The sequence below is a fragment of the Orcinus orca genome, chromosome 11 (genome assembly GCF_937001465.1).
Source record: "Orcinus orca chromosome 11, mOrcOrc1.1, whole genome shotgun sequence".
NCBI classification, from domain to species: domain Eukaryota; kingdom Metazoa; phylum Chordata; class Mammalia; order Artiodactyla; family Delphinidae; genus Orcinus; species Orcinus orca.
Genome location: NC_064569.1, coordinates 42,130,775 through 42,156,687, shown reverse-complemented (window position 1 = coordinate 42,156,687; position 25,913 = coordinate 42,130,775). Strand labels below are relative to the sequence as shown.

The following is a 25,913-nucleotide window of genomic DNA, read 5'->3' as shown; positions in this document are numbered from 1 at the left end:
GGGGGTTCATTTTGAGAAGGTTTGAGGTTCTGAGTTCGTTAAAAAGAGCTGTATTAGGAGGGTCTTTAAAGTCACCATTCTTACCTCTTTGCAAGTGAGAGAGGGGCCACAGAGGGGGCAATGGGAGGTTTGATGTAATCCTTCTGCATGGGTTTGGAAGAGCCACCGGCTGCACCTCCCACCTCCCCAAATTCCACACCTTTCTTTTTTTTTAACATCTTTATTAGAGTATAAATGCTTTACAATGTTGTGTTAGTTTCTGCTGTACAAAAAAGTGAATCAGCTATATGTACACATATATCCCCATATCCCATCCCTCTTGCGTTTCCCTCCCAGCCTCCCTATCCCACCCTTCTAAGTGGTCACAAACCACTGAGCTGATCTCCCTGTGAGATGCAGCTGCTTCCCACTAGCTATCTGTTTTACATTTGGTAGTGTATATATGTCATTGCTACTCTCTCATTTCGTCCCAGCTTACCCTTCCCCCTCCCCTTGTCCTCAAGTCCATTCTCTACGTCTGCATCTTTATTCCTGTCCTGCCCCTAGGTTTGTCAGAAACTTTTTTTTTTTAGACTGCATATATATGTGTTAGCATATGGTATTTGTTTTCTCTTTCTGACTTACTTCACTCTGTATGACAGACTCTAAGTCTATCCACCTCACTATAAATAACTCAATTTCATTTCTTTTTATGGCTGAGTAATGTTCCATTACATATATGTGCCACATCTTCTTTATCCATTCATCTGTCGATGGACACTTAGTTTCCTTCCATGTTCTGGCCATTGTAAATAGAGCTGCAGTGAACATTGGGGTACATGACTCTTTTTTTTTTTTTTTTTTTTTGCGGTACACGGGCCTCTCACTGTTGTGGCCTATCCCGTTGCGGAGCACAGGCTCCGGACGCGCAGGCTCAGTGACCATGGCTCACGGGCCCAGCCGCTCCGCAGCATGTGGGATCTTCCCAGACCGGGGCGTGAACCCGTGTCCCCTGCATCGGCAGACGGACTCTCAACCACTGCGCCACCAGGGAAGCCCAGGACTTTTGATTTTAAAAGTGGGGCAATAGGAGAAGGATGAGACCAGATGGTATTTTAACAATAATAGCAAATACACAGTACCCTGTGCCAGGCATAGGCGTGGTGCTTTGCAGACGTTAACTAGTGTGATATTTGTAACACAGCAGCTCTGTGAGGCAGGACCAGTGTTATCCTCATTCTACAGATGATGAAACTGAGGCCCAGAGAGGCCCAGTCACTTACCCAAAGTCACATGACTAGCACAGGACAGAGCTGGGGTTGAAACCCAGGCGGCAGGCTCAGTGTCCTGAGCCTGCGCAGCGCCAGAGTTATGCTGGAAAACGGAAGGACAGGCATTAGGAAGCATGGGGAAGCTTTAAATGCATCGATGTCACTCATCAAAGTGAGTCATTCGGCCAGACTAAATCCCTGACCCTGATTCTGTTGCCTTCGGGGGCAGTGAGTGGGTGAGGAGCTCCCTTGGAGCCTAGAGGAAATAGGCGGGCTGTCTCTGAGGATCTGGTAGAGTGAGTAATTGCTGTCTCTGCAAGTGAGCTGCAGGCAGAGGCCAGGCTCAGAACTCTCTTGGTGAGGAGGGGCTCGGGGTCAGCTGGGATTTCAGTGACTACAGCCAACTCTCAGAACAACTCAGAAAAGACAGCTGCGTCAGCAGCAGGCAGCCAACTCTTCACTGCCCTCCCAGAGGGCACGCCTAGATGACGTAAGCTTCCTCAGCAGCAAGATAGAATAAAGGTAGCTTTAAGAAGGACTTCCCAGAGAATGATTCGACACAGTGGGCAGTGGCATGGAAGGTAAACTTGCTAATGAGAGGCAATGATAAAAGTCATCTGTGTTGAGTGGATGGAGGAGCCAGACGTGTCCAGAGATGGGGCTGGACCTGGTGCCTCCCTAGGGCATTCAGTCGGTGAGACACGGATTTGCCCCCAGAGGCTCCTACCCTCAGGCCTGATACCAACTCCCTTCCAAACCCCACAAGCCCAACTAAAACATTTTCCCTTGCCCATTCCGCCAGATATGAAGAGGAGCTCTCCCTGCAGCCCTCTGCTGAGAATGAGTTTGTTGCCTTGAAGAAGGTGAGGGAGGATGGCCCAGGGAGGGAGAAGGCCCCCTGAGCTGGCCCACTGGGCCTGGGGACACTCAGCCCCTGGACCGTGTCCGAATGTGCCTGCAGCCCGCCCACACCGCAGACCCTGGGAGAGAGGAAGGCCAGCCTCCCCTGCCCCTTGCAGAAGGACAGGGACTGACCTGGCCTCCACCTCCCAACTCATGTTAAGGGTTGTATTTACACCTGCCCAAGAAGCTGGAGATGTTGCAAATGCCAAATCAAAGCCAAAACAAAGACTCTGACTCAAACTCCCAGAGATGAAAATCATCTTGTTGATCCCTCACATAGATAGCGATGTATTTTCTGGCCTGAGGTCCATAGGGAGCTCTGAGGAATGCATTCAAGGCTCCTTTAACCCCATTGTCTTCAGATGCTTCCCCATCAGAATGCCAGGCCCAGGCATGGGGTCCTGGGGCTGGGGACCCCTCACTCCATCCTTGGCTTTGTCACCCCTTCCCTTCCACATAGGCCTAAGTGAGGAAAGGTGGGTCCCACACCCGCCACCTGCTACCACCTTGCCTCGTGCCCAGCTGGCAGAGGGGTGGCCCCAGGTTACGACTGTCACTTCTCTGGCCGCAGGATATGGACACAGCCTTCCTGATAAAGGCTGACCTGGAGACCAATGTGGAGGTTCTGGTCCAGGAGAACGACTTCCTGAAAAGCTTATATGAGGAGGTACCTGCAGCCATGCTGCCCACAGGTGGTCAGCCAGGGGCCAGTCTCCCAGGGTCCCCACACCCAGGAGATCAGCCTGCTGCAGTCTCAGATCTCAGAGACCTCCATCATTGTGAAGGTGGACAAAAGCCAGGAGCTGCAGGCGGGCGGCATCGTTTCCCAGATCGAAGCCCAGTACGACAAAATCGCCAGCCGCAGCAAAGCGCAAGCAGAGGCCTGGTACCAGAGCCGGGGGAGGCCCAGGCGGGGCCCGGGGGACCCCAGGCCCACTATCCCCCAGGAAGCGGGTGAGGAGAGACTGAGGGCCATGCCACACCCAGGCCCTGGTGTGGCAAGGAATGCTAACTGGCAAGGAATGCTAATTGGCAATGATGACAAAGAGGACTCTGGGCTTCCGGGCATGGGAGGAGGCTAATGGCATGGGGTGTTACTAATAATGGAGCAGAAACCGTGATTCAGGTGGCCCCAGACTTAGGTAATTTAGGGTCTTGCTGGGAGGGCAGTTGGTGTCCCTGAGGGCAATTTGATTTAACAAATATTATCATCTCAGTCTTGCCCAGCCTATCTGTGAAAGGCACCATTATTATTCACTCACTCATTCATTCATTCATTTATTGAGCATCTGTCGTTTGCCAAGCACCGTTCTAGGTGCTGGAGGTCCAGCAGGGAACAGCACAAACAATCCCTGCCTTCGTGTCACTTTCATTCCAGAGGCAGGGGCAGGGGCGGGACAGGCAAGGCAAATAAGTACAGTGGATGTATGTTAGATGGACACGTGCTACGGAGAAGCGTAGGGAGTGTGGTGCGAATACGGGTTGCAACAGGGTGGCCAGGGAAGGAGGGCCTTACTGGGGTGTGTGGAACCATGAGGATACTAAGAGTCACAGCATCCCCATCCTCAAGGAAATTACAGTCCACGGGAGAGAAACGTGGAACCAGCCAAACTGAGATACGAGGTAGCATGAAGTGACCGCTAAGGTCAAGCTGCAGGCCAAGGGAATAGGATGATGATGCAAGTAACAAATTGTGTCTGGAAAGGCGGAGGCACTGGGGTGTGGTCGGGATCTCGAAGGCCAAGTATGACTTCCATAAGCAAGGGGGAAAGGACGTCTGGCTGAGGTGAGGCATGAAAGGAAGCACCATGAAAGAAATGCAGCTGGAGACACAGGGCCAGATCACAGCAGAGCTGCACTGAGGCCTTTGGACTTTTTTCTGAAGGCAATGGGCACCAATCTCCAGGGAGTGTCCCGAGCAATGTTCTACCCTTTTTCTGGAGATCCATGGTGATCAAGGTATCAAACCCTGGCCTGGCGTCAGCTCCCTATGACTCAGTCTGTGGCTCACCCACGGCCAGGTTTTGCTCCGGCCGGCCCCTCCTCCAGTTGCTCTCCCGGGCCATTCATCAGTCAGGTGGGCTCAGGAAAAATAACCACAGTTTCCCATCCTCCTAAGTTAGAACCAGAAAGATAACTCTATTATTTAAAAATTGTATTTAGCCGTGAGGATCAGAAATCAATAATAATAATGACAGTTGAAACAAATTTGATTTTTACTTTTTTCTCAAATAATTTGAAAGTAAAGAAGTAGACTGCCCACAGATGACTCTGGGGTTCTATGTTACCATCAGGAACACAGGCTCCTTCTAGCTTTCTATTCTGTCATTCTTAGCATAGTGCTTTAATCCTCATGGTTGCCCCATGTCCCAAGATGGCTGCGATACCACCAATCTCACATGTTCATTCCAAGCAGGCAGAAGAAGAGAGGGCAAAAGGAACATGACAACTGAATCATCTCTGACTTTAAACAGCTTTCCTAGAAGCCCTACCCAGCAACGGCCGTGCACCTCGTTGATGAGAAAGCTGAGAAATATTCTCTTATCTGGGCTTCTGTTTGAAGAAGAGGAGAATGGGTATTGATTGGGCAACTACAGGCTTTTTCACAATAACCAAAGAGACTGACTTGTGCTTATCTTGTTTTGCATTTTCTATGCAAAACGCTCCCATCCATTATGTGCAGAAAATACAAAGTTGGCTAAATGTTTAATCTATTAATGTAATCTATAACACACTATTCAGAAATCAGATTCAATGTACAAAAGTTTAATAAAAAAGTGTTAAACCAAGATAGGAAATAATATTGCATTTTGTTTTCAATTGTTTTGAAGGAGAATATACAAACATATTCACCCTGGCGGGGGCAGCTGTGCTGTGTCCTCAGTCCTTGGTCTGTTACGTACCCCAGGCTGAGCACAGAATCTCTTTCCAAGGTCCAGAGCAGGGATGGAGAAAAAAGGAGGGAAATCCCAGGGCGGAGAGAAAAGGACAAGACACAGAATCACTAAACAGAGAGGAGGCGAGTTTGGAGCTTAGAGGAGAATTTAATAAGCCTAAAGATTCAGGGCTGGAATATGAGAAAGGAATAAGGAATAGCCCAGAAAAGGACCAGAAATGGATAGGAGATGGGGAACAGAACAAGTATAAGAATCCAAAAGCACCTGACCCAGGAAGTTAGGAGAGGAGACACGGGGGACAGTGGGAAAGGGGGCTGGGAGGGACAACAGTGTGGGTGCCCAGGTTCTGACCTCCCTGTGTGGTAGTATGAGGAGCTGCGGCTGACAGGCGGGACCCACTGTGACAACCTCCACAGCTGCAAGAACGAGATTCTGGAAATAAACAAGCTGATTCAGTGGTTGCAGCAAGACATTGAGAATGTCAAAGCCCAGATGAGGCCATCACAGGGTAACCCGCCATCTGGTCTTGGTCGCGATGGGGGGGTCCATCCTCCCTGGGGGCCCAGTCGAGGAGGGAATAAACTTACGCTGTTTCCCACGAGAGGGAGCGAGCGCTTTCTACAGAAGAGCTGACCCACAGCAGGATGAGCAGGCTCAGGAAACAGTGAGGCCCCCAACAGAGGCTAGGCAACCTACTGCATCAAGATGGAATAGCAAGGATTCTTCACTAGATGGGAGTATAGAAAAGATGTTCTCCAAGGCCCCTTCCAACCAAAGACTCTAATTCTATGATCTTGAAATTCAAGGTGACCCCGCAGAGTTCATAAACTCAGACTCACTCTCTTCTCCTAGGCTAGTGAAGACCAGGCAGACACTTAAAATCTATTAGTCACAAAGAAATTGTTTGGCTTATCTAGAGGAAATTCACAGATCTCCTTGAGGTGTTACAGACAAGAGAACTGGTCCCCATCCCCCAGAGGAACCAGATGTCGCAATCCTAGGATGAAACCCACAGCAGATTTGAATCTGACAAATAACCATGACTGTAGGAAAAACTCACTCTTCCTCCTGTGTCCCTCCCTTACCCTCCCACTATCATATTCACAGCACTTTCTGATACCAGATATGGGGGAAGGGTGTTTCCATACTAACCAGTTCTGCAACACCAGCTGGGTGTTCTACAACTTAACGCACTTCTGACACTACCTACCTGGAGATAGCATCAGATCCCACGGGTTAGGGACTGCCCCCCAAGTCCCACAAGGCTGCCCCCAGTTCAGATGCTAGTCACAAGTCCAGGTTGTGTTTCTGAGCAATCGGCTATATATTGGAGGTCTCCATGACCCCCCTCCTCAGGTTCGATTAATTTGCTGGAGTTGCTCACAGAACTCGGGAAAATAGATTCCTTTACATCTACTGCTTTATTATAAAAGCATATGATGAGGGATACGGATGAACACCCAGGTGGAAGAGATGGATAAGGCAAGGTATGTGGGAGGGGCGTGGAGCTTCCATGCCCTCTCCAGGCGTGCCATTCTCTCCACACCTCCACCTGGTCACCAGCCTGGAGGCTCTCTGAATCCTCTACTGTTGGGATTTTATGGAGGCTTCCTCTCCTAGGCATGATCAATTATTACCTCCGTTCCCAGCCTCTCTCCCCTCTCGGGAGATTTGCAGGGTGGGCTGAAAATTCCCAGCTTCTAATCATGGCTTGGTCTTTCTGGTGACCAGCCCCCATCCAGGAGCCTACCTAGAGTCACCTTAATTAAACAAAAGACATTGCCAATACCCAGGAAATTCTAAGGGGTTTAGGGACTCTGTGTCAGAAACCAGGGTCAAAGACCAAACGTTAGAACAAAGGATGATCTTAGTGTGTTTATCACTTAGGAAATTACAAGGTTTGGGGGCGTTCTGTCCAGAAACTGGGGGAAGAGACCAATATATATTGTTTCTAATTGCCTCACAACGACCGTGTTCTCTGTTCTCCAGGGCGCCCCGTAATGCCTTTCTGTGCCCTCTCCTCCCAGCGCTGCAAACTGGAGGGTGCGCCATGCCCGAGGCGGAGCAGCAGGGCGAGGCGGCCCTCAACGACGCCAAGTGCAAGCTGGCTGGGCTGGAGGAGGCCCTGCAGAAGACCAAGCAGGACATGGCCTGCCTGCTCAAGGAGTTCCAGGAGGTGATGAACTCCAAGCTGGGCCTGGACATCGAGATCGCCACCTACAGGCGCCTGCTGGAGGGCGAGGAGCACGGGTCAGTCAAGGATGGGCACCAGGTATGTCTGTTCTCCTGCCCTCTGCTTGCTGTTGCTGCCATTGCCCATCCCACAGTCGTGGAAAATCTAAAACAGCACGCAGACCACAGGCCCTCCTCGCTGACAGGGTCTGTGGAGCAGGCAGAAGCGGTGGGGTGCCACGTGCCTCTTGGCCTCATTCTCTGATGCAGTTCCCTTGTGTCTCCTTTGCCTCCCACCCCCAGGCTGCATGAAGGTGTTGGGCCCGTGAATATCTGTGAGTAGATGAGCCCTCCCCAGCGGTTCTGGGGTCTTGGGAGCTGATCGACCCATAATAGACCACACTGGCCCCTGCCCAAACCTCAGCGTGCTTCCCCCACCCCAAAGGAAGAGTTCTGTTTGCCTGGAGCTCCTGGAAGATGGAAAGGCTCTCCCTCAGAGCTACCCAAGTCTATGGGAGTGAGAATCAGGGGCAGACATGCAGCGTGGTCCCAGTGCTTCAGGGCCCAGAAGCTGCAAGGAACCATATAGACAAGGGGATGCTTTTCTGGAGAAAGAGGATTTGAAGCAGGCTCAGACAAATAGAAACAGAGAGGGTGAAGCAGAAGATAGGGCTCTGGGGCAAGAGGAGAGACACGTGGGGAACTGCTAAGCACTTTATGTGGCCAGAGTGAGAGACATGGAAGTTGGTAGTTGGGATGGGAATGTCCTTAGAAGGGAGCTGCAGCAGGTGGGGGCCTGGCCTGGCCACGATGTTTCAGGGCAGGGCCCTGAGTATCCTTTCCTGTTCCCGCAGCTGTGAACAGCTCCAAAGGCACATCCTCTACGAGCCAAGTGTGGTCAGCACACCCATGTACTGTCCAGGGGACACCAGCGTCCTCAAGAGCAGCGGGGGCTGCAGCATCATGGGTACGGTGAAATCTACATCCCCTGTGAGCCCCGGGGGCTACTGGGCTGTGGAAGCAGGTGGAGCTTCGGCATGAAGCTAGGGGCTGGGGGTGGCTCCTCCTGCCACAAGTGTTAGTACAGCCCCAGAGGCTAGAAGCCCAGGGGACGGGGCACCAGCCCCCAGCCTGGATGTTGTCCCCCTGCCACCAGGGTTGAAGACAAGGCTGTTCCAAAATCCCACCTTCCTATACTGATCGAAGTTTTCCCTTGGGTTTTCTCCGTGAGCCGCCCGTCAGGTATCTTCAAGAGTCACCTTTCACTTAGCTGTGTGCAGACCCTGCGCTAGGTCCTGGGGTGGGGGTGGGATGCAAAGAACGAAAATACATCCGCCGTATATCTGGACCACTGACACTCAGGCTCTAGTGCGGCCAAGAGAATGGCAATGGCCCCCAAACACTTCTCTTCCCCATGAGAAGGCCAAATGGGCACATCACAGCTCTGCTTTGTGGATCGTCCCATGGAACTTTCCCCACAAAGCCAGCCTCCCCCGACCCCGGGACATTCCCCTCCTCTCTTACCTCGGTCTGTCATGCGCCTAAAAAGTGAACTCCTTTTAACACCCACCTAATACACGCACTATTACAAATATCAAAATACCCCCAAATCCCATTCCAAATTCCCAAGCCAGGTGCCAGGATTTCAGCTTCGCTCGGGACCTGTCCATGCTCCTCTCAGTTAGCACACAGAATCAAGAGGTGGTCTTTGGGCAGTAGATTTACCTGCTCAGGTGTGTTGAACTGGCGCTATAAAAATACATTTTTTCCTGCGCTCACAGTGGCAGCTGACGGCTAAGAAATGCCTAGCACAAAGGCAAGGGGACATGGAGTGTTTACTGAACAAAGGGACAATGGAATCAGCCCCACCCCTACCCTCTGCACGTAGCCAGCCCTGCCCTGCTCCCTCTCCTTTGAGTTCCTCTTGCTTTGGGTCGGATATGAATGTGCTCTCCTGGCTGCAGCGATACGGGGCTGCCTCAGCACACTCGGAGGCCCTGACTCAGGGGCTGCGAGGGGAGGGGAGGGGCTGAGCTGACCCCACCTCCCCAGAGCACAGCCCCTCCTCCCGAATTGTGCTGCATCTGCAGAAGCCCTGCCCACCCAGGGATCCACGTCTCTGCCGTGAGCCTCTGGGCTTGTCTATTGCCAATCAACTGACTGTTCCCAGGCTACGGGAATCAGGAGTATTGGCCCTGCTCTGTGGAGGGCAACGAGGCTGAAGGGGAACTGATGGGCAGCTTTGGGGAACTGGGGGCTGGTGCGGAGTGCGGGGTTGGGAGTGGAAAGAGAGGTTATTATACAAAAGGGAAAACTACATATGAATGATTGGCAAGTGGCCTGTGGAGTAAGTGGGGAGCCATACAAATTCCCCTTAAAACCTGCACATCACACCCCAATAGTTTGCAAGTCACCTGCCACGTTAAAAACCACAGCCCTATTCCCCACAGACCTCCTCACCACATGGTCCCCTGCATATGTCCTAGAGAAAGTCTGTCATGTCTGTACTCGGCAGCCTCAAAGCCTGGGCTCTGCCTCCCCAGCCAGGTCCCCAGGCAGGGCAGGTGCAGACCTGGGGAAAGCAGGGAAGATAGGCAGCAGACTGGCTAGGGCGGGGCACCCCCTAGCCTCCTCTCCCTCTCGGGAGCCCCAAGACCTGGAAATGAGACTTGGTGGCAGCGGTTCCACCCTCTGCCTGACCCTGATACCCTCCCCGTTGCCTCACTGATCCCCTGTAACAATCCCCCCACTACAGATGCCCCCTTGTGGCTCCCCTCTCCTGAGCGCTGGGGTGCATCTCCTCTTCCCCCACAGCCCCGCGTAGGGCATCTCTTCTGTGCCAAGCCCCGCATTAGAAGCTGGGGATACAGAGGTGACTACAACATGCTCGGAACCCTAGAGTGACTCAGCCTCACAGAGGAGTCATAAGCAGTGACAGCCAGAGAGAATGGAAACGACAAGGAGAAGCAACTTGTGATTATGCCAGGCAAGGAGATCAGAGAGAAGCTCACAGAGAAGACTACAAGGACAGGGTCTGAATGGACAAGGGTTACTGACGTATGGGCAGCATATTAAAAAGAACCCACCCACTTGCGTTTTCATTCACTCAATATAATATTTATCAAGCACCTGTCATGGGTCAGACCTCCCAGGGGCTGGTGTCTCTGTGGTGAACAAGGCAGCCCCAGCCAGGGCTGACCTACCAGTAGGGACAGTAGACACAGTTCCTAGAGCCCATGGTAGGGACCATAAACTGGTGCAGCCATTTTGGAAAACAGTCCAGCAGTTCTTCAAAATGTTAAACACAGAGTTACCATGTGACCCAGCAATTCCACTCCTAGGTAGATACCCAAGAGAAATGAAAACATGTCCACACAAAAACTCGTACGTGAATGTTTATAGCATCGCTATTCACAAGAGCCAAGAGGTGGAAACAACCAAAATGTCCATCAGTGGATGAATGGATAATCAAAATTTGGTCTCTCCATACAACGAAATATTATTTGGCCATAAAAAGGAGTGAAGTACTAATACGTGCTCCAACATGGATGGACCTTGAAAACATGAGGGAGATAAAAGAAGCCAGACACAGAGACCACATATTCTATGATTCCATTCATAGGAAATTCCAGATTAGGGCAATCTACAGAGACAGAAAGCAGATCTGTGGCTGCCTAGTGGGCTGGAGGGAAGAGGAGATGGGGTGGCGGGGACAGCCAAAGGTTTCTTTTGAGGCGATGAGAACATTCTAAAAGGGACTGGGGTGACGGTTGCACTTATCTGGGAATATACTAAAACCACTGAATTGTAATTTTCAATGAGCGAATTATATGATATGTGAATTATATCTTAATAAAGCTATTTTTAAAAAATGGGGCCCTGGCCCCAATCCATGCCCCTGGGGCTTACAGCCTCCCTGAGGGTACAGACCTGGAACAGGAAATTACAGATGTCGGCTTGTTGTGAAGGAGGACATAACTGAGGGTCCCACCCTGGTCACGGGCCTCAGAAAGATCCCCAGAGGAGGGGGCAGGCAAGCTGGATCCCAAAGGCCAGCAGGACTGAGGGGAAGCAAGGAAGCCCAGCAGGGGCTCCAGGCTGAGGGATCAGCAGCCGTGAACCAGAGTGTGCAGCGTCAGACGGGTGAGGGCCGGTGGCTTTAGGGATGCACATCCACACCCAGGGAAGGAGGAGATGGGACAACGGGGGCCTCATGGCCTCCATCCCACTTGAAGCCCTGTCACTCTGGATCTGGCCCTAGAGCCAGCTGAGCTCCTTGCTGATTAAGCACTCAAAGCTCTGAAAACTACAGGAATGCTCTGGCCTGCAGTCAGCAGAAACAGAGATGACAACAGGCCACCCACCTCTGTCCCAAAGATGACTACCCAAGGCCCAGGAGGCACCCCAGTGGAGTAAAGGAGGAGAAGGAGAGAAGATTCCCCCACCCTCACAATGAGGTGGGCTTGAGCCTGGCGACCATCCCTTTGGGAATTCCCATCCTAGAGTGGCCCAGGCCCCAGGGGAAGGGAGACTTGTCTGGAACCGTCCACTAGGCAGACTCATCCCAGTAGTGAGGGCACCCCAGCTAGTCCTGGACATGAGCTACAGGCCCCGGCGCATCCCCCTCAGTGCTGTGCAGCCATGCCCCCATTCTCCCCCTCTCTCCAGGGAGGAGGTGACTCTAGGCAGGCAGGACAAAAGTGCCTCCCGATGGTCCCCTGGGCGGTTCACCTCCAGTACCTGGGCAAACATCTGAGTTTCTCCCAGGACCCACCCTGCACCTATAGGGAGGATCAGGCCCCGCCCTGCCCTCGGAAGGAAGGGAGAGCTGACTGCTGGAAGCCAGAGCCTCCCTGCATTCCACCCGGCCTCGGGAATCCAAATCCCAGCCCTTCCCAGAGCGCCCCCATGAGGACAGGTGGGGAACAGCCCAAAGAGGCCTGGGGCAGGTGGGAGGACCCTGAATGAAGTCCCTTGTTTTTGTGTCTGTCTCGCCCGAATGTCTCCCATTTCTTGTCCCTCTTCTCTCTAGGAGAGCCTTCCTTGCCCCACTGTGCCCTCCCTCAGATGCCCTCTGCCCTTCCCCTGGGTCCCCCAGGATCCCTTGCTCATCCGAGTCCCATCAGCGGCCCCAGGTGGACCCACTACCGCCTCTCTCCCCTTGGGGCTCGGATTGGGGGAAATGGCTGCAGAAATGGAACTGGGGGCAGAGAAGGGGAACTTAGGATCACTGAGTCTGGTAAAAGGAAGAGGGCTGCACCCAGCAAGCATCCCAGCACCTAATCTTGATGTCGGCTCACATCACACCCAATAAAGGTTTGTTGAAGCAAACCGACCTGCACGCCTGCGAGCAGGTCACCTGTCACATTTCACCCTGACAGATGATAACTGTGTGGGCAAGCGAAGAATTTGGGCTAAACCTGAAAAAAGTCATTCTGCCTGAAAGGGTGGGGATGGGCTCAAGCAAGAGGGGTGCTTTGACTCTCCTCGGAGGTGTTAGGATTCTATCCTAGCATCACTAGTCTGACAGGGCAGAGGGCTCTCTCCTCATCGCCCCCCTCCTTCTGCTGGGGGACCCCTGAGCTTCCCTTCCCACCAGGGCAGGTCTCAGCATGAACACCTCCCGGTGAGTGCCTCTCTCCTGTGCAAACTTGTCCCTAGGCAAAACGGAAACATCTGAAGAAGGTGGCTTTAGCAAAGCCTTCTCACCATCTGGATTTCCCTGTCACCCTCCTCCCCTCCCACAGGCATGCGCGCACACACACACACATCACACACACACACACACACACACACACACACACACACACACACACACGGTGCAGCCACTGTGCACCCAGGGTTCACAGGCTCTGCTCAGCCAATCAGGATGGCCCCTTCCCCTCCCATCCCCTCCTCCCTGCCAAGCCCTCATCAGCAGTTCCCCCTCCGCCCCAGGCAGTTAGCATCGAGATGAGCCAGCAATCTGCCTACACTAGCTCAGCCAGCAGATCTCAGGATTACATCCAGACCAGCTCCCAACAGGAAGCAGAAACTGTCAGAGCAGCAAAAGCCGCAGCCCGGAGTTTCCAGGACAACTCCCCTCTCCCCACCTGCTGAGGACTGTGTTTTGCATAGTCTGATGAAATAATGCCTCAGAAGTATAAACTGCTGATGGCAACAGCCCATCTCAGAAAAGGGGTTATGCGTGACTGGTCTCAATTACCGCCACCCCGCCTGGGCTGTTAAGGTTGAAGGAAGCTGAACCACAGGACAGCCCCGGGAATGGCTGGTGGGGTAATGCTGCCACAGCCACTGGAGTGGGAAGCAGGTGGGGTGCTGGACGGCAACAGAAATGACGACTTACCAGTGAAAGGAGGATTGTGCAGAAGAGAGGGGAAGGGGACAGAGAGAAAAAGAGGGGGACGGAGGGGGGAAAGAAATGGATGACAATAACCACACCAGGCTCCACACAGCATACACCCCAAACATTTTCACATGTAACCCGCACATACTGTGCAGTAGGTATAATTCCATTTTACAGATGAAGAACCTGAGGCTTAGAGAGGTTAAACAATTTCCCCAGGTCATTTGTATACCATGGAGGGCGAATGTTGCACAGTGATAATAAAAGGCAAGCAGACTTTTAGTTGGGTGTATTGTTGTTTTTAAGTTCTCTACAGACACGCACCCCTGACTGCCTGCATCCAGGGTGTGCCACTACCGTGCCCTTCCCATGCCACTGCCCAAGGTCACACTGCTGACTGATGGCAAAATTGGGACTGAACCCAGTTCCATTTGACTCCAAGGGCTGTGTCAAGTCTTCTGTTCCCGGCCTGGCACACTCACTGGTGTCCTCTATGCCATCCCTCCTGCTCCCCTCCCCTTTTCTCCTCCACAGGGGTCCCCCATCCCCTTCCCAGTCACCTGGATCCCCTTGCCTGGCCTCAGTGGAGGGGGATGCCCTTTCCTCCAAGCAGCCAGGCTCACACCCCAAGAGGCTGGAGCTGGAGGGCAAACTGAGATCTTGGATTTCTGCACCATCCTCCTCAGGGTCATTCCTGTCCATTTTGGAGACTAGAGTCTCCTCTTCCTGAAATACTTACAAAGCCAAATGCCCAAATTCCTCTTCTTTCACCCCCTGTCCTTTCTCCCTTTTTCCTCCTGCTTTTAATCTTTGCGGTGTCTTCATTCATTCAACAAAACCATATAGCATGCCTCCCACATGTCCCCGCTATCCTAAGCAGGAGACACAGAGGAGGAAAAAAACACACAACAGTGCCTGCCTCCTGGAGCTTATATTCCAGCCTGGGAAGACAGGTGATAAACAGGCAAACCCATGCAGGAAAGGACCTCAGACTGTAAGCACTGCTAAGGAGAAGAGGAAGCGGGGAGGGGGAATAGAGAGTACACAGGGGAGGGGGCTTTAAGGAGGGGGCGACCCATGAGCAAAGAACTGGAAGAGTTGAGGGACCCGGCCATGTAGCCATTTGCAGGAAAAGAGTTCCCAGCAGAAAAACAACAACAACAACAACAGCAAATGGGAAGGCCTCTGAGTAGGAGTTTTCCTGCCTGTCTGATGGACACACAGGAGGCCAGGGTGGCTGGAGCAGGGTGAGCAGTAAGACGGATAGAGGGAAGTGAGGTCAGTGAAAGAGGAGAGCAGACTAGGTAGAGTCCTGTATGGCATTTACTCTGAGTGGGATGGGAAACCACCAGAGGCATATGAGCTTAGAAATGGCATGATCTGACATGTTTTTAAAGGACCCTTCTGACTATGGTGTTAAGGAAAGTCAGAGGGGGCAAAGGAGGAAGCAGGGTGACTAGCTGGAAGGAGACTTCAATAGACCCTGTGAGGAGTGATGGGCTCGGACCAATATGGTAGCAGTGGGGTGATGAGAAGTAGTAGGAGTCCAGGTATATTTTGCAGGTAGGACTTGCCAATGGATTGAATGTGCGATATGGAACAAGCTGAGGAATAAAGGATGACTCCCAGATTTTTGGCCTGAGCCACTACAGGGATAGTGAGCCTGGCAAGTGGAACATATTTCATAGGAACAATCAATCGGGAGAACAGCTTTGGATAGATGAAGGCTGAGATACTAATCGATATCCAAGTAGAGATGTGGGGGCTTCCCTGGTGGCGCAGTGGTTGAGGGTCCGCCTGCCAATGCAGGGGACATGGGTTCGTGCCCCGGTCCGGGAGGATCCCACATGCCGTGGAGCGGCTGGGCCTGTGAGCCATGGCCGCTGAGCCTGCGCATCCAGAGTCTGTGCTCCGCAAAGGGAGAGGCCACAACAGTGAGAGGCCCGAATACCATATATATATATATATATATATATATATATATATATATATATATATATATATATATACACATGTGGGGCACAGAAGGGATGCCTGGGATAGAGATACACCTTGGCAGTCATCAGTGGAAAGATGGTATTTAAGTCATGAGGCTGTATGCTGTCATGAAGGGAACAAGTATAGATAAAGACATGAACAGGTACAAGGGCTGAGCCCAATGATGCTGTGGTGTGTAGAGGTCGGGGATATGAGGATAAACTGGTTGAGAAAACTGAAAAGAAGCAGTCAGTAATATGTATAGAAAATCAGGAGAATGTGGTGTCTGGAAACCAAAAGAAGAAATTGTTTTAAGGAAAAGGGAATGATCAACTATGTCAAATCCTGCTAAGTTAAATGAGAGCTGGGAATGGACCAGTGATTTTAGCAACCTGGAGGTCACTTGCAACCTTCACAAGAAGTATTGTGTTATTATTATTTTTCTGCTTCTCCCTTTAGACATACACCTGATAGCTGGGTCTGTATAAAACAGTAGTAAACTAGGAACAGAGGAAAACTTCCTCAACTTGACAAAAAATATATATAGCTACAAAAAAACTACAGCTAATATTGTACTTAATGGTAAGAAACTTGAAGATTTCCCACCAAAAATCAGGAATAAGGCAAAGATGCCCCCTCTCACCACTGCTTTTCAACATCAAACTGGAAGTCCTAGCTAATGCAGTAAGACAAGAAAAAGAAATCAAAGATATAGAGATTGGGAAGGAAGAAAATAGTGAAGACCTGAGATGGTTAGCTCCAGAGAAAAGCACATATCCCCTTCCAAGTAGAATCCCAAGTGAGCACAAGTTCCCCCAGGCACAGACGAGTAGGACAAATCATGTCACTCTCTAGAATAGAAAAGGCAAACATCTGTCTCTGGGTCCTGAAATACTTGCGATATTGATTAACGATGATAATGATAGCCAGTGACTTAGAACTTTTCATTTCCTACCCAGATGTTTATTGCTTGGTTTCTCTCCCTCCTAACCAAAGATTCATCAATAATGCAAGGAACCCGCATAGGCAGGACTATAGATCAGCCCTAATGTGTATTCTGGGGGCTCAAAATCATGTGGTTAACTTTCCACACAGATACACGGCCAAATCATACAAAATTTTGGCCTCAAACTATGCCACAAAAGTATTGGTTGGTAGAAATCCTCAAGATTAATCTCCCCCCAACACCAGGAGGATAGAGACCATCTTTTTATCTCTGTACCCTCGGCACCAAGCACATTACCTGAGAGAGAGTAACTGGTAATTGTCAAATGAATAAATGAACGTATGAATGAATGGATCTCCTTTGAGTGTCTCAGATCAGACATGTATCTACACTACCCCAAATGAGCTTTAAGGACGATTCAATTTTTATGTAAACAGTCAAATCAGATCATAAAGTTTAGATAAAACACTGCAAAATGTTTTTGGACTGTTTAATCCATCTCCAGGAATGCAACCAACTGTATTCTCACCATATCATTTCTTACTTAGAGCTATGAAAACCCTGCCTGTCTTCTGCACACCCCCATCTGTTGAGGGGGTTATCTGTATAGCTGCATCCCTTGCAGCCTCTTGCTGGAGCAGTTACCATCCTAACTTTCTGGTGGTTAGCCACACTTACTGTGGAAAGTCTATTGGATTTATGACCAAAGCAAATTAAGGTCCCCATAATGGCAACAGTGGTGGACTTGTGGAAAAAGTAGGACCATAACGTTTACGTGTTTATATGTTTTTAATGTTTATAGGTTTGATGTTATAGCCCTGATTCTGAGGAAAATAGGTGTGTCTGAGATTAGCTCATTGTGAAGGAGGTTACAGGCTGGAAGATTTTCTGCTAACTACCCAAGCTCATAAATGCTTCCAAAGGGCTTTTTCCATTTTTAGGGGGCCAATCCTCAGATCCCCACACACATAAAAGTGCTTAGAGGGCTCCACCGGCCTCAGAGGGCGTCCCAGCTCCAGCTGCCCCTGCTCTGCAGTCGCTGCTAGCCTCTCACCCAGGACACCGTCACACCTTGCCGCTCCGACACAGTCAGCTCTGGTCGCCGTGCGGGCAGCTTCAGCTCTTGCTCAGCAATGCCCCCCCAGAACCTGAACCACTTCCGGGCCAGCTCTGTCTCCTGCAGGAGTGGGCCCCGCTTCCAGGGTCTTAGCAGCTTCGGCAGTCGGAGTGTCATCAGGTTTGGATCGTGCTCACCCCGAATAGTAGCTGTGTGCCCTCGGCCCATCCGCTACGGAGTTGGTCTTGGTTCTGGCAGTGGGATGGCCTTTGGCTTTGGTGATGGGAGCGGTGCTGGTCTGGGGTTTGGAGCTGGCAGTGGCCTCGGCTATGGCTTCGGCGGCCCTGGCTTTGGCTACCAAGTTGGAGGAGCTGGAGTGCCAGCAGCCCCGTCCATCACAGCAGTGACTGTTAACCAGAGCCTGCTGACCCACCTCAGCCTGGAGGTTGACCCTAATGCCCAGAGGGTGAAGAAGGATGAGAAGGAGCAAATTGAGACCCTCAACAACAAATTTGCCTCCTTCATCGACAAGGTACTTATGACAGCTCAACCTCTGGGTCTGGGATGATGCGAGCTAAATGCACTGAGATGTTCTTTCCCTTAAGAAGAACGGGTCCAGACTTAGGGCGTCGACCTTGAGCCCAGATCCTTCAGGCACCAGCCAAAAGCATGGCGGTATGATTTCTGGGTCACTCTGCTGCGGAGCCAGGACGAGCCCAAGGAAGCACTGCATAGAGGGATAGATTAAGACAGTGGTGGTGTCTTCTGGGGGAAGGAGGAACATCCAGCCAAATCTGAAGGCATCTGAACAAACTAAGACCTACCACCTAGTCGCTTAGAAATATCTCCCAAACAGGCTAGAAACACTAACACCTCCACCAGGTGTTGGCTGGTACAGGTTTAAGGTTTTATCCTTTGAGATCCTCATGCTCTCTTTCAAGTTTCCATGGTTTCTGAGGCTGAGTGGCCACACCTATTCAGGCTTAAAGAAAGGGAGAATGGAGTTGAGTAATTTTTGTACAAAGCAAAGAATTCATACCCCTCCCCCACCTGGGTTATCCAGATTCAGCTGAGTCGCCTAGATTGAGGGAAACAGTAGGGAATGACCACGGGTGGTCACTGGTCTTCAGGACGATGAGAGGAACAGAGAGGTGGAACTGACACAGCCCCAAACCCCAGACCGTGTCTCCATGAAGTGGGGATGCTCTATTGTGTCTGAGATTGGAAACTCACCTCTGTGAGCTTCATTTCACTCCGAAATGAGGGGTTGGAGCAAATGGCCTCTATGTTCCCCTCCAGCTCTATAAGTCTCAGCTGATGGAATTTCTGAGGTGATGGGTATGAATTATGACCTGAGAATTCCCACCTCCTAATACCACATCCCAGCCCAATGTACTTTACTCTGCTCCTCATTCCCTGCTAGGGATGGCTGAAATCAGTTTTCAGATATAGGCAAACCCCAGCTCAGGTAGAATCGATCTCCAACTTCCCAGTGAACCAGCCCTCACCTTTCTCAGAGGGTTGAAAGGGAAATGGTTGAAGAGCTTTGGTTCCAAAGCTTCTGTTTGTAGATAAGCCTGGTTGAGCACGAGGAGGGGTCGCAGACCTGCTCTGCAGATTCTACTGAGTTAGAGGAGGAGCTAAATTCAACAGAGGGGGGAACAATGTCACCACAGGTTTAAGTCACCTCTGGCCATCTGAGCAACGTTGACATACAGGTGACTATATCAAGCACTTCAATAGCCATGTCTTTGCCCCTGTGGATTTAGGTGCAGTTCCTGGAACAGCAGAATAAGCTCCTAGAGACCAAGTGGAACTTCCTCCAAGATCAGAAATATGCCAGGAGCAACCTGGAGCCCCTCTTCAAGAACTACATCACCAACCTGCAGAGACAGCTGGACGTAGTGAACAGCGAACGGGCCCGGCTGGAGGCTGAGAGGAACAACGTGCAGGATGTCCCTGAGGGTTTCAAGAAGAAGTGAGTGGCTGCTGGACTGCACTGACCTAGGATGGGCACGGGCTGGTCCCCAGAGCAGCGGCCAAGCTTGGGTGAGAGCTGCCGGAAGGATCAGGGTTGAATGCTGGTTTCAATTCCCAGCCTGAAGACAGGGGTGGGGATGTGATATGTATGGGAGGAGGAGGCCCTCCATGGGTCCTGAGGAGAAAGGAGACTTGGAATTGGGCATGGTTGTCCCTAATCCTGCCTGTGAGCATGGGTGAGTTGACCCCAGGAAAAGAAACTCTCTGATTTTGAGAACAGTGCCTAAGTCCAGCCACAAATAAGGTCCTACTTCCTCTAAGTGCAATGACCCTAAGGCTTTTCCAGCAGAGGAGCACAGCAAAGGTCCAGATTTTCAGACCCCACATCCAATTTGAGAAAGTAAAAGGGATTTGGAGAAACCAAGGGCTGTGGACTCATAAAAGGTCTTAAAGATGGGACAGAGTAGATGAAAACATGCAGGGAGCCAGGCTCCTGGACAGAGCAGAGAGGTCACAAGAGGTGATAACTGGGGAGCTGGGAGTAATCGGCTCTCAGTTCAGAGTGAGAACTCACCCTCTTCATCCTTATCATCCACATATGAAGAGGAGGTGGAACTCCTGGCCAACGCTGAGAATGAGTCTGTGGCTCTGAAGAAGGTAAGGAGAGCAACAGGCCCAGGCAAACTTCTCCTCCAGACAGACAAATGTTCTCGCAACTCCAGGACACTGCCCGGACAGACCTGTGAATACTCACACACAGTGGACCCCCTAAGGTCACAACCGCTTCCCTTCGAAGTTCTGATTTGGCCTCCAGTGACTTAGGATTGGGTCTTCATGAGAGCAGAGGTCTGAAGGGATGACATTTGAAGAGTCTTGGATTATCCAGACTCTTCTTGCCTCTAAATAAGCATCAGAAAGTGTCCAGCATCCCTGGGGGTTTCATGCTATATAAGGGAGAAGAACAAGAGTCACTAAGCTGTATTTCCACCCAATGACTTTCCCATCTGTCCCACTTGGCCTGGCCCTGTGGGAACTGGCCTGGTCTTCCCACCCACCTCCAGAACCCGCCAAGGCGGGGAGGTTAAACAGTGCGCAAGTAATGAGCATTTTATCCTTCTCTCTTTGATACAGGATGTGGATACAGCTTTCTCAAATAAGTCTGATCTAGAGGCCAACGTGGATACCTTAACTCAGGATATCAACTTCCTGAAAACCCTACACATGGCGGTAAGGGGTCATCCCCTCTGAGCTATCCAAGGAGCTCAATGTGTGGTCTGGACTCCCTGGGGGATTCACTGGACTAGTGTATTTTCTAAACTTTGGTATCATACCTCTTTCCTCCCATCAAATCTATATCCTCTATATGTTGATGTATGTACAAGTGGAGAAGGTAAGGGGAGCAGGCTTCTCGGCAGCCTGACTCAGGTCTGTGAATCAGCTCCTTGGATCCATGAGCCAACTTCTGTTGACCAATCTAAAGACTGGGGTCTAGGAATGTCACTTCCTATCTACTGATGAGAAGACCCTGGAAAACTGATTTTCTAGGAGATGTAAGAAAAATTGTGTTACCTAATTAGTCAAATGAACTAGCGATCTTTTGCTTCTGTTTGGTCTGGAACGATCCCAATCAGAGCTAAATGGCTGGCTCTGAGTGGAAAGGCTGAAGAAAGCTCTCTCTGGGGCCCTCACCTTGCAGGCCAGTTCCCAGCCCTCCCCCAGCCCCACCCCTGGTTCTATTAAGGACTTGGGATATAGGAATTCCTAGACCACCATGTTCTAAAATATTGTCAGCTCTCAGTGATCCAGACTGGCACAGCCACTGTGTGGACAAACCAAAGAAAGTTTAAGCTTTAGCATGGTCTCGCTCCTCTCCGCCAAGTCCTTAGGCTCCCATGGTTTTAATAGTCACCTAAGAAGTTAAGATGTTAAAGGAATGTCTCCTAGTGTATAACAAGGGTTTAAAGTCAACCTGAAACGGTTCTGGGCCACCTCTTTTTCTTTGCTTTTGGTGTGGATGATCTGCCCCATTGCTGTGCTCTGAACAAACAAGCAATGCTCTCTCCCCCGACTCCGCATCCTGGGGACCCTGTGGCAGAGCCCCGGGCACTGACGGGACTCTGAACCCATCTGTCTCGCTGATCCTACAACACAGGAAATCCAGTTGCTGCAGTCACACATCTCTGAGACCTCAGTCATCGTGAAGATAGACAACAGCCGGGACCTGAACTTTGATGGGATCATCGCCGATATCAAGGCGCAGTATGAAGAGACTGCCAGGCACAGTCGGGCTGATGCAGAGGCCTGGTACCAGACCAAGGTGGGCAGGAGGGCACTGGGGAAAGGGTGTAGGCAGCCCTGGGGTCAGACTCATGGGTGACAAAGTTGGCTGTGATCTTGACCCAATCTTCAAGCCCTCGGAATACCCCTTTCTCCCCCACCCGCCAGTATGAGGAGATGCGGGTGCCAGCTGGCCAACACTGTGACAACCTGCGTAACACTCGGGATGAGATCAATGAGCTGACCCGCCTGATCCAGAGGCTGAAGGCAGAGATCGAGCACACCAAGGCTCAGGTGGGCGAAAGAAAGGAGAGAAAGCCCCGCAGGGAGGACAGGCAGGGCCCCAAGCTTTGGGGAGCCCAAGTCTGAAGATGTGGGGGAGGCCACCAGGACCCAGAAACAGAGGAATAAAAGAATTAGTCCAGGAAGACTTCCTGGGGGAGGAAAATGTGGAACCAGGGAAAGAGTCTCCCATGTAGAAGGAAAGACCTGGGGCTGATTTAGAGGGGCAGGTGAGGCAGAAAGAATGGCTTTACTCTCTGGACCCCATTGGTCTTAGAGCAGCAGAAATCAGGAAGTGCAAAATCAGTGAGGATAGAAATGGAAGATAAGCAACGTTCTGCTCCCTGGTGACGTCAAACTACAGGATGACAATCCCTGGGAAAGCATCCTCCACGGGCTCCACCCCTGGCTTAGCACCATGCTGTGTGCCCACTCACAGGGGGCAGAGTTTCTAGACTGACCTGAGGATCCCCTAGTCCCTGCCAAAGCCCACCTGCAAACTGCCCTTCCCCCAGCACTGCAAGCTGGAGGCCGCTGTGGCCGAGGCAGAGCAGGGGGGCGAGGCAGCCCTCAGCGACGCCAAGTGCAAGCTGGTGGAGCTGGAGGCCGCCCTGCAGCAGGCCAAGCAGGACATGGCACGGCAGCTGAAGGAGTACCAGGAGGTGAGGAATGTCAAGCTGGCCCTGGACATCGAGGTCGCCACCTATAAGCGCCTGCTGGAAGGCGAGGAGAGCCACTAAGTGCTCTCAGTGCAGCAGGTGGGAGTGGGGTCAGACTTCCGGCTTCTAGAAAGACTAAGCGGGGGAGGGAACTACGTGAAGAATTGCTGAAATGGGCACCCTCTAGGGGTAACTATTTTTTCTGCAAACCTTAGGCGGGTTGTCCTTGGCAGGGGTTTAGAAGATGGCTCTAGATCTGTGCCTCTCAGTGCAAGCCTGTAGACGGGCTGCACCAGAATCACAGGGAGTTCTGCTCGATTAGTTAGCTTGTTTTAAAATAAGAAAGAAAGAAAAGAAGAAGACATTCCCTCAGATATTTTGATTCAATAGTTTTGGGGCAGGGATTAGGAACGTGTCATTTTTCAAAGCTCCCTGATGCTTGTGCAGCCGAGGGCGAGAACCACTGGTCCACTGAGCCCTCTGGTAGCACCTGGGTTTTCAGGGAATGACACCTTGGGAACCTGTTTCTTTCTCTCTCCAGGATCTATGAAGGTGTTGGACCAGTAGACATATGTAGGAACCTTCAGTCTTTTCCTCTTCACACACTTCTCTCCTGGGGCCCTTCAAATGTCCTTTAAACTCAAGCCCACTTTGGGGTCAGGAGCCCATGCCAGACTGGCCATGACAGCCAGGGGAGCAGGGACCATCTGGCCCCTAAACAGACAGCATCCCTTTAGCTGAGGTCTGAGACACCCCCAGAGCCTTCCTCCCCAGAGCCAAGCAATCGCAAAGGTTTGCAGGGCCTGGTAGGTGGGAGAGGGTTCCAGAAGAGAGTCAGCCTTTTTGCTTTGGGTGGTCTTGTCCTTCAAGGGCAAAGACCAGAGGAGGAATGGAAAGGTCTATGCCAGGGAGTTCCCTCACCTCCTGATGGCAGGGGATGGCAAGGCTAAACGCAAGTCCCCTTGCTACTGCTGCGGCTACAGCCACCAAACAAAGCGCTCAGGACCTGTGCTGGGCTCTGCAGGGTAGGGACACAAAGAAGGTGAGACCCAGCCCCTCCTCTCCAGAATTATAATCTTCTTGAGATGGGTCCTATCCACCGTCAAGCTAATCCTCAAAACCCCGGGGGGAGGAATAGGCATGCGCAACCCGCTTTTACTCGATCAGAGAAGATACAGGACTTGCCAGAAATCACAAAGGTAGTCAGTGGCACGGCCAGAATTCAAACCCAGATTTCGGATCCAAAAGCGCAAATATACACAGCTGTGTATGCTAAACCGGGTGGGTCACAGATGGCAGGAAGGATTCTGGTGAGAGGAGAAGGAAGATAGGGAGGCCGTCCACCCTGGGGGCTGGTCTAAGCAACGTTTAATCAGATTAGGGTCCTGGGTCATGGAGGTGTGCCCAGTGAAGACCAGAGGGCTAGAGAGCAGAGCCATCAGTGGGTCAGGAGGAACGAAGGACTACCTTTCTTTTTTTTTTTTTTTTTTTTTGCGGTACGCGGGCCTCTCACTGCTGTGGCCTCTCCCGCTGCGGAGCACAGGCTCCGGACGCGCAGGCCCAGCGGCCACGGCTCACGGGCCCAGCCGCTCCGCGGCATGTGGGATCCTCCCGGACCAGGGCACGAACCCGTGTCCCCTGCATCGGCAGGCGGACTCTCAACCACTGCGCCACCAGGGGAGCCCAGGACTACCTTTTTGATGGGCAATGTGGGGACCGCCAAGGAGAATGATATCATTGGAAGAGAGAAGCCCTGTGGCTTCATGGAAGCTACTGACGCAGCTGCTGGGTAATCCAGATCACTGCCCGCCTCACTCAACCCAATCTGACTTTGGCCGTATATAAATGGTGGTGGACTTATGGCTATAGGCCAACACCCGGGGAACTGGCTGAATTCTTCCATTTTAGTCCGAATGTTTGACTTCAGTGGGGTCACAGCATTTGAGACACCCAGACAAGAGAAGGGAAAAGTGGGTACTGACTATGTAGACAGTAGGAACTACTCGGACCCAGGCCATTTCCCCTAATGCCACCGCCCGTCCCTCCCCCCACCCCCAGTGGGAGGGGGAGGATGAGGCAGCCTCACTGAGGGTTTCATCCTCCCACAGCGGTGAGCAGTTCCCGGGGCGGCCCAGTGTGCGGTTCTGCAGCTAGCACGTGGGCGGGGCCCAGGTCGTGGGCGGGGCCCAGGTCGTGGGCGGCGGGGACCCGCTGAGCCCGGGCTTCCAGGGAGAGGAGCTCCGTGCTTGTGGGCGAGACCTGCGCCCCCAGCGTCCCCTGCCCGCTGCCCACCGAGGGCGGCTTCAGCAGCCGCGGTTCCAGCGTCCGCTTCGTGTCCACCACCACCTCGAGCCGAGCGCCGGCCAGCCACCAACCAGGAAGAACCAACTCCACGGCTTCTGCTTCTGTCCCCAAAGTGCCCGGACCCTGGGCCGAGGGCGCTCTAGGTACCCATCCTGCCAAGAAGCCGAGGGCTGCTCTGCCTGGCCTGTGTCCTCTGGGGGGATTTTTTTTCACCACCTAAACGCTCCATCCACAGCCCCAGCGGACTGGCCTCTCCCTGACTCCCAATTTCCTTCCTTTGGGTCACTCCTCACCACCCAGCCCAAAGACCTCAAGAAATGCAGATTCAATACAATTACAAAAATCAGCATGTTGGTCCTAGCTTTGGATTAACTTAGAGAATGGAGAGCTGGCTGTCCACACAGCAGGTGTCCTCAGCCACCGTCCTCTGCTTCCCTCCCCTTCCTTTCCCTGGCAGGAGAAGGTCCTTTCCTTCTCTTCCTGACCCAGAAGGATCCACCGTTTTTGGTGCGCCAAGTGATCCCTGAGTCCCCAGAGATGGTTCTTCTCTGAGCGGCATGGGTCCTAGCTGCTTCTCTTCCTGGGGTGTTGGTGTAACCCTGGCATGCGAGTCCACGAGGTGGGTGGGTGCTGGTAGAGAGATGGACCCTGCAACACTCCACGCCCCTGCTGGTGGTGTGAGGGAGGCCCAGCTCTGTTCACTGCAGGGGGGTTTATGTCTGCATGCTCCAGGGAGGCCTGGGCTGGGGTGGGTGCCTGTCTGTACTGCTCTTTGTGTTGCTGGCATTTCAATTAACTTGCCAAGCTAGGATCACTAGGACTCTGGCCTTTCCTTCCCAATCACACTGGGGACGGGGGAGCTT

The 25,913-nt window shown here is 52.0% G+C and overlaps 2 protein-coding genes across 2 annotated transcripts; both read left to right on the top strand.

Annotated features, from left to right (window-relative positions):
- Positions 1-13: 13 nt before the first annotated feature.
- LOC117202994 (keratin, type II cuticular Hb2-like) lies at positions 14-11,096 on the top strand. Its single transcript, XM_049694141.1, has 6 exons — positions 14-2,820; positions 2,888-3,051; positions 5,416-5,558; positions 7,093-7,322; positions 7,526-7,557; positions 8,077-11,096. The coding sequence occupies exons 1-5, from the start codon at positions 2,728-2,730 to the stop codon at positions 7,532-7,534; spliced, it is 639 nt and encodes a 212-aa protein (XP_049550098.1). The 5' UTR covers positions 14-2,727; the 3' UTR covers positions 7,535-7,557; positions 8,077-11,096.
- KRT84 (keratin 84) lies at positions 8,033-25,913 on the top strand. Its single transcript, XM_049694930.1, is given in 10 exon segments — positions 8,033-8,212; positions 17,538-18,080; positions 19,318-19,526; positions 20,125-20,185; positions 20,660-20,755; positions 21,681-21,845; positions 21,974-22,099; positions 22,603-22,818; positions 23,283-23,319; positions 24,855-25,913. Coding segments are annotated over 10 exon segments (2,049 nt in total). The 3' UTR covers positions 25,271-25,913.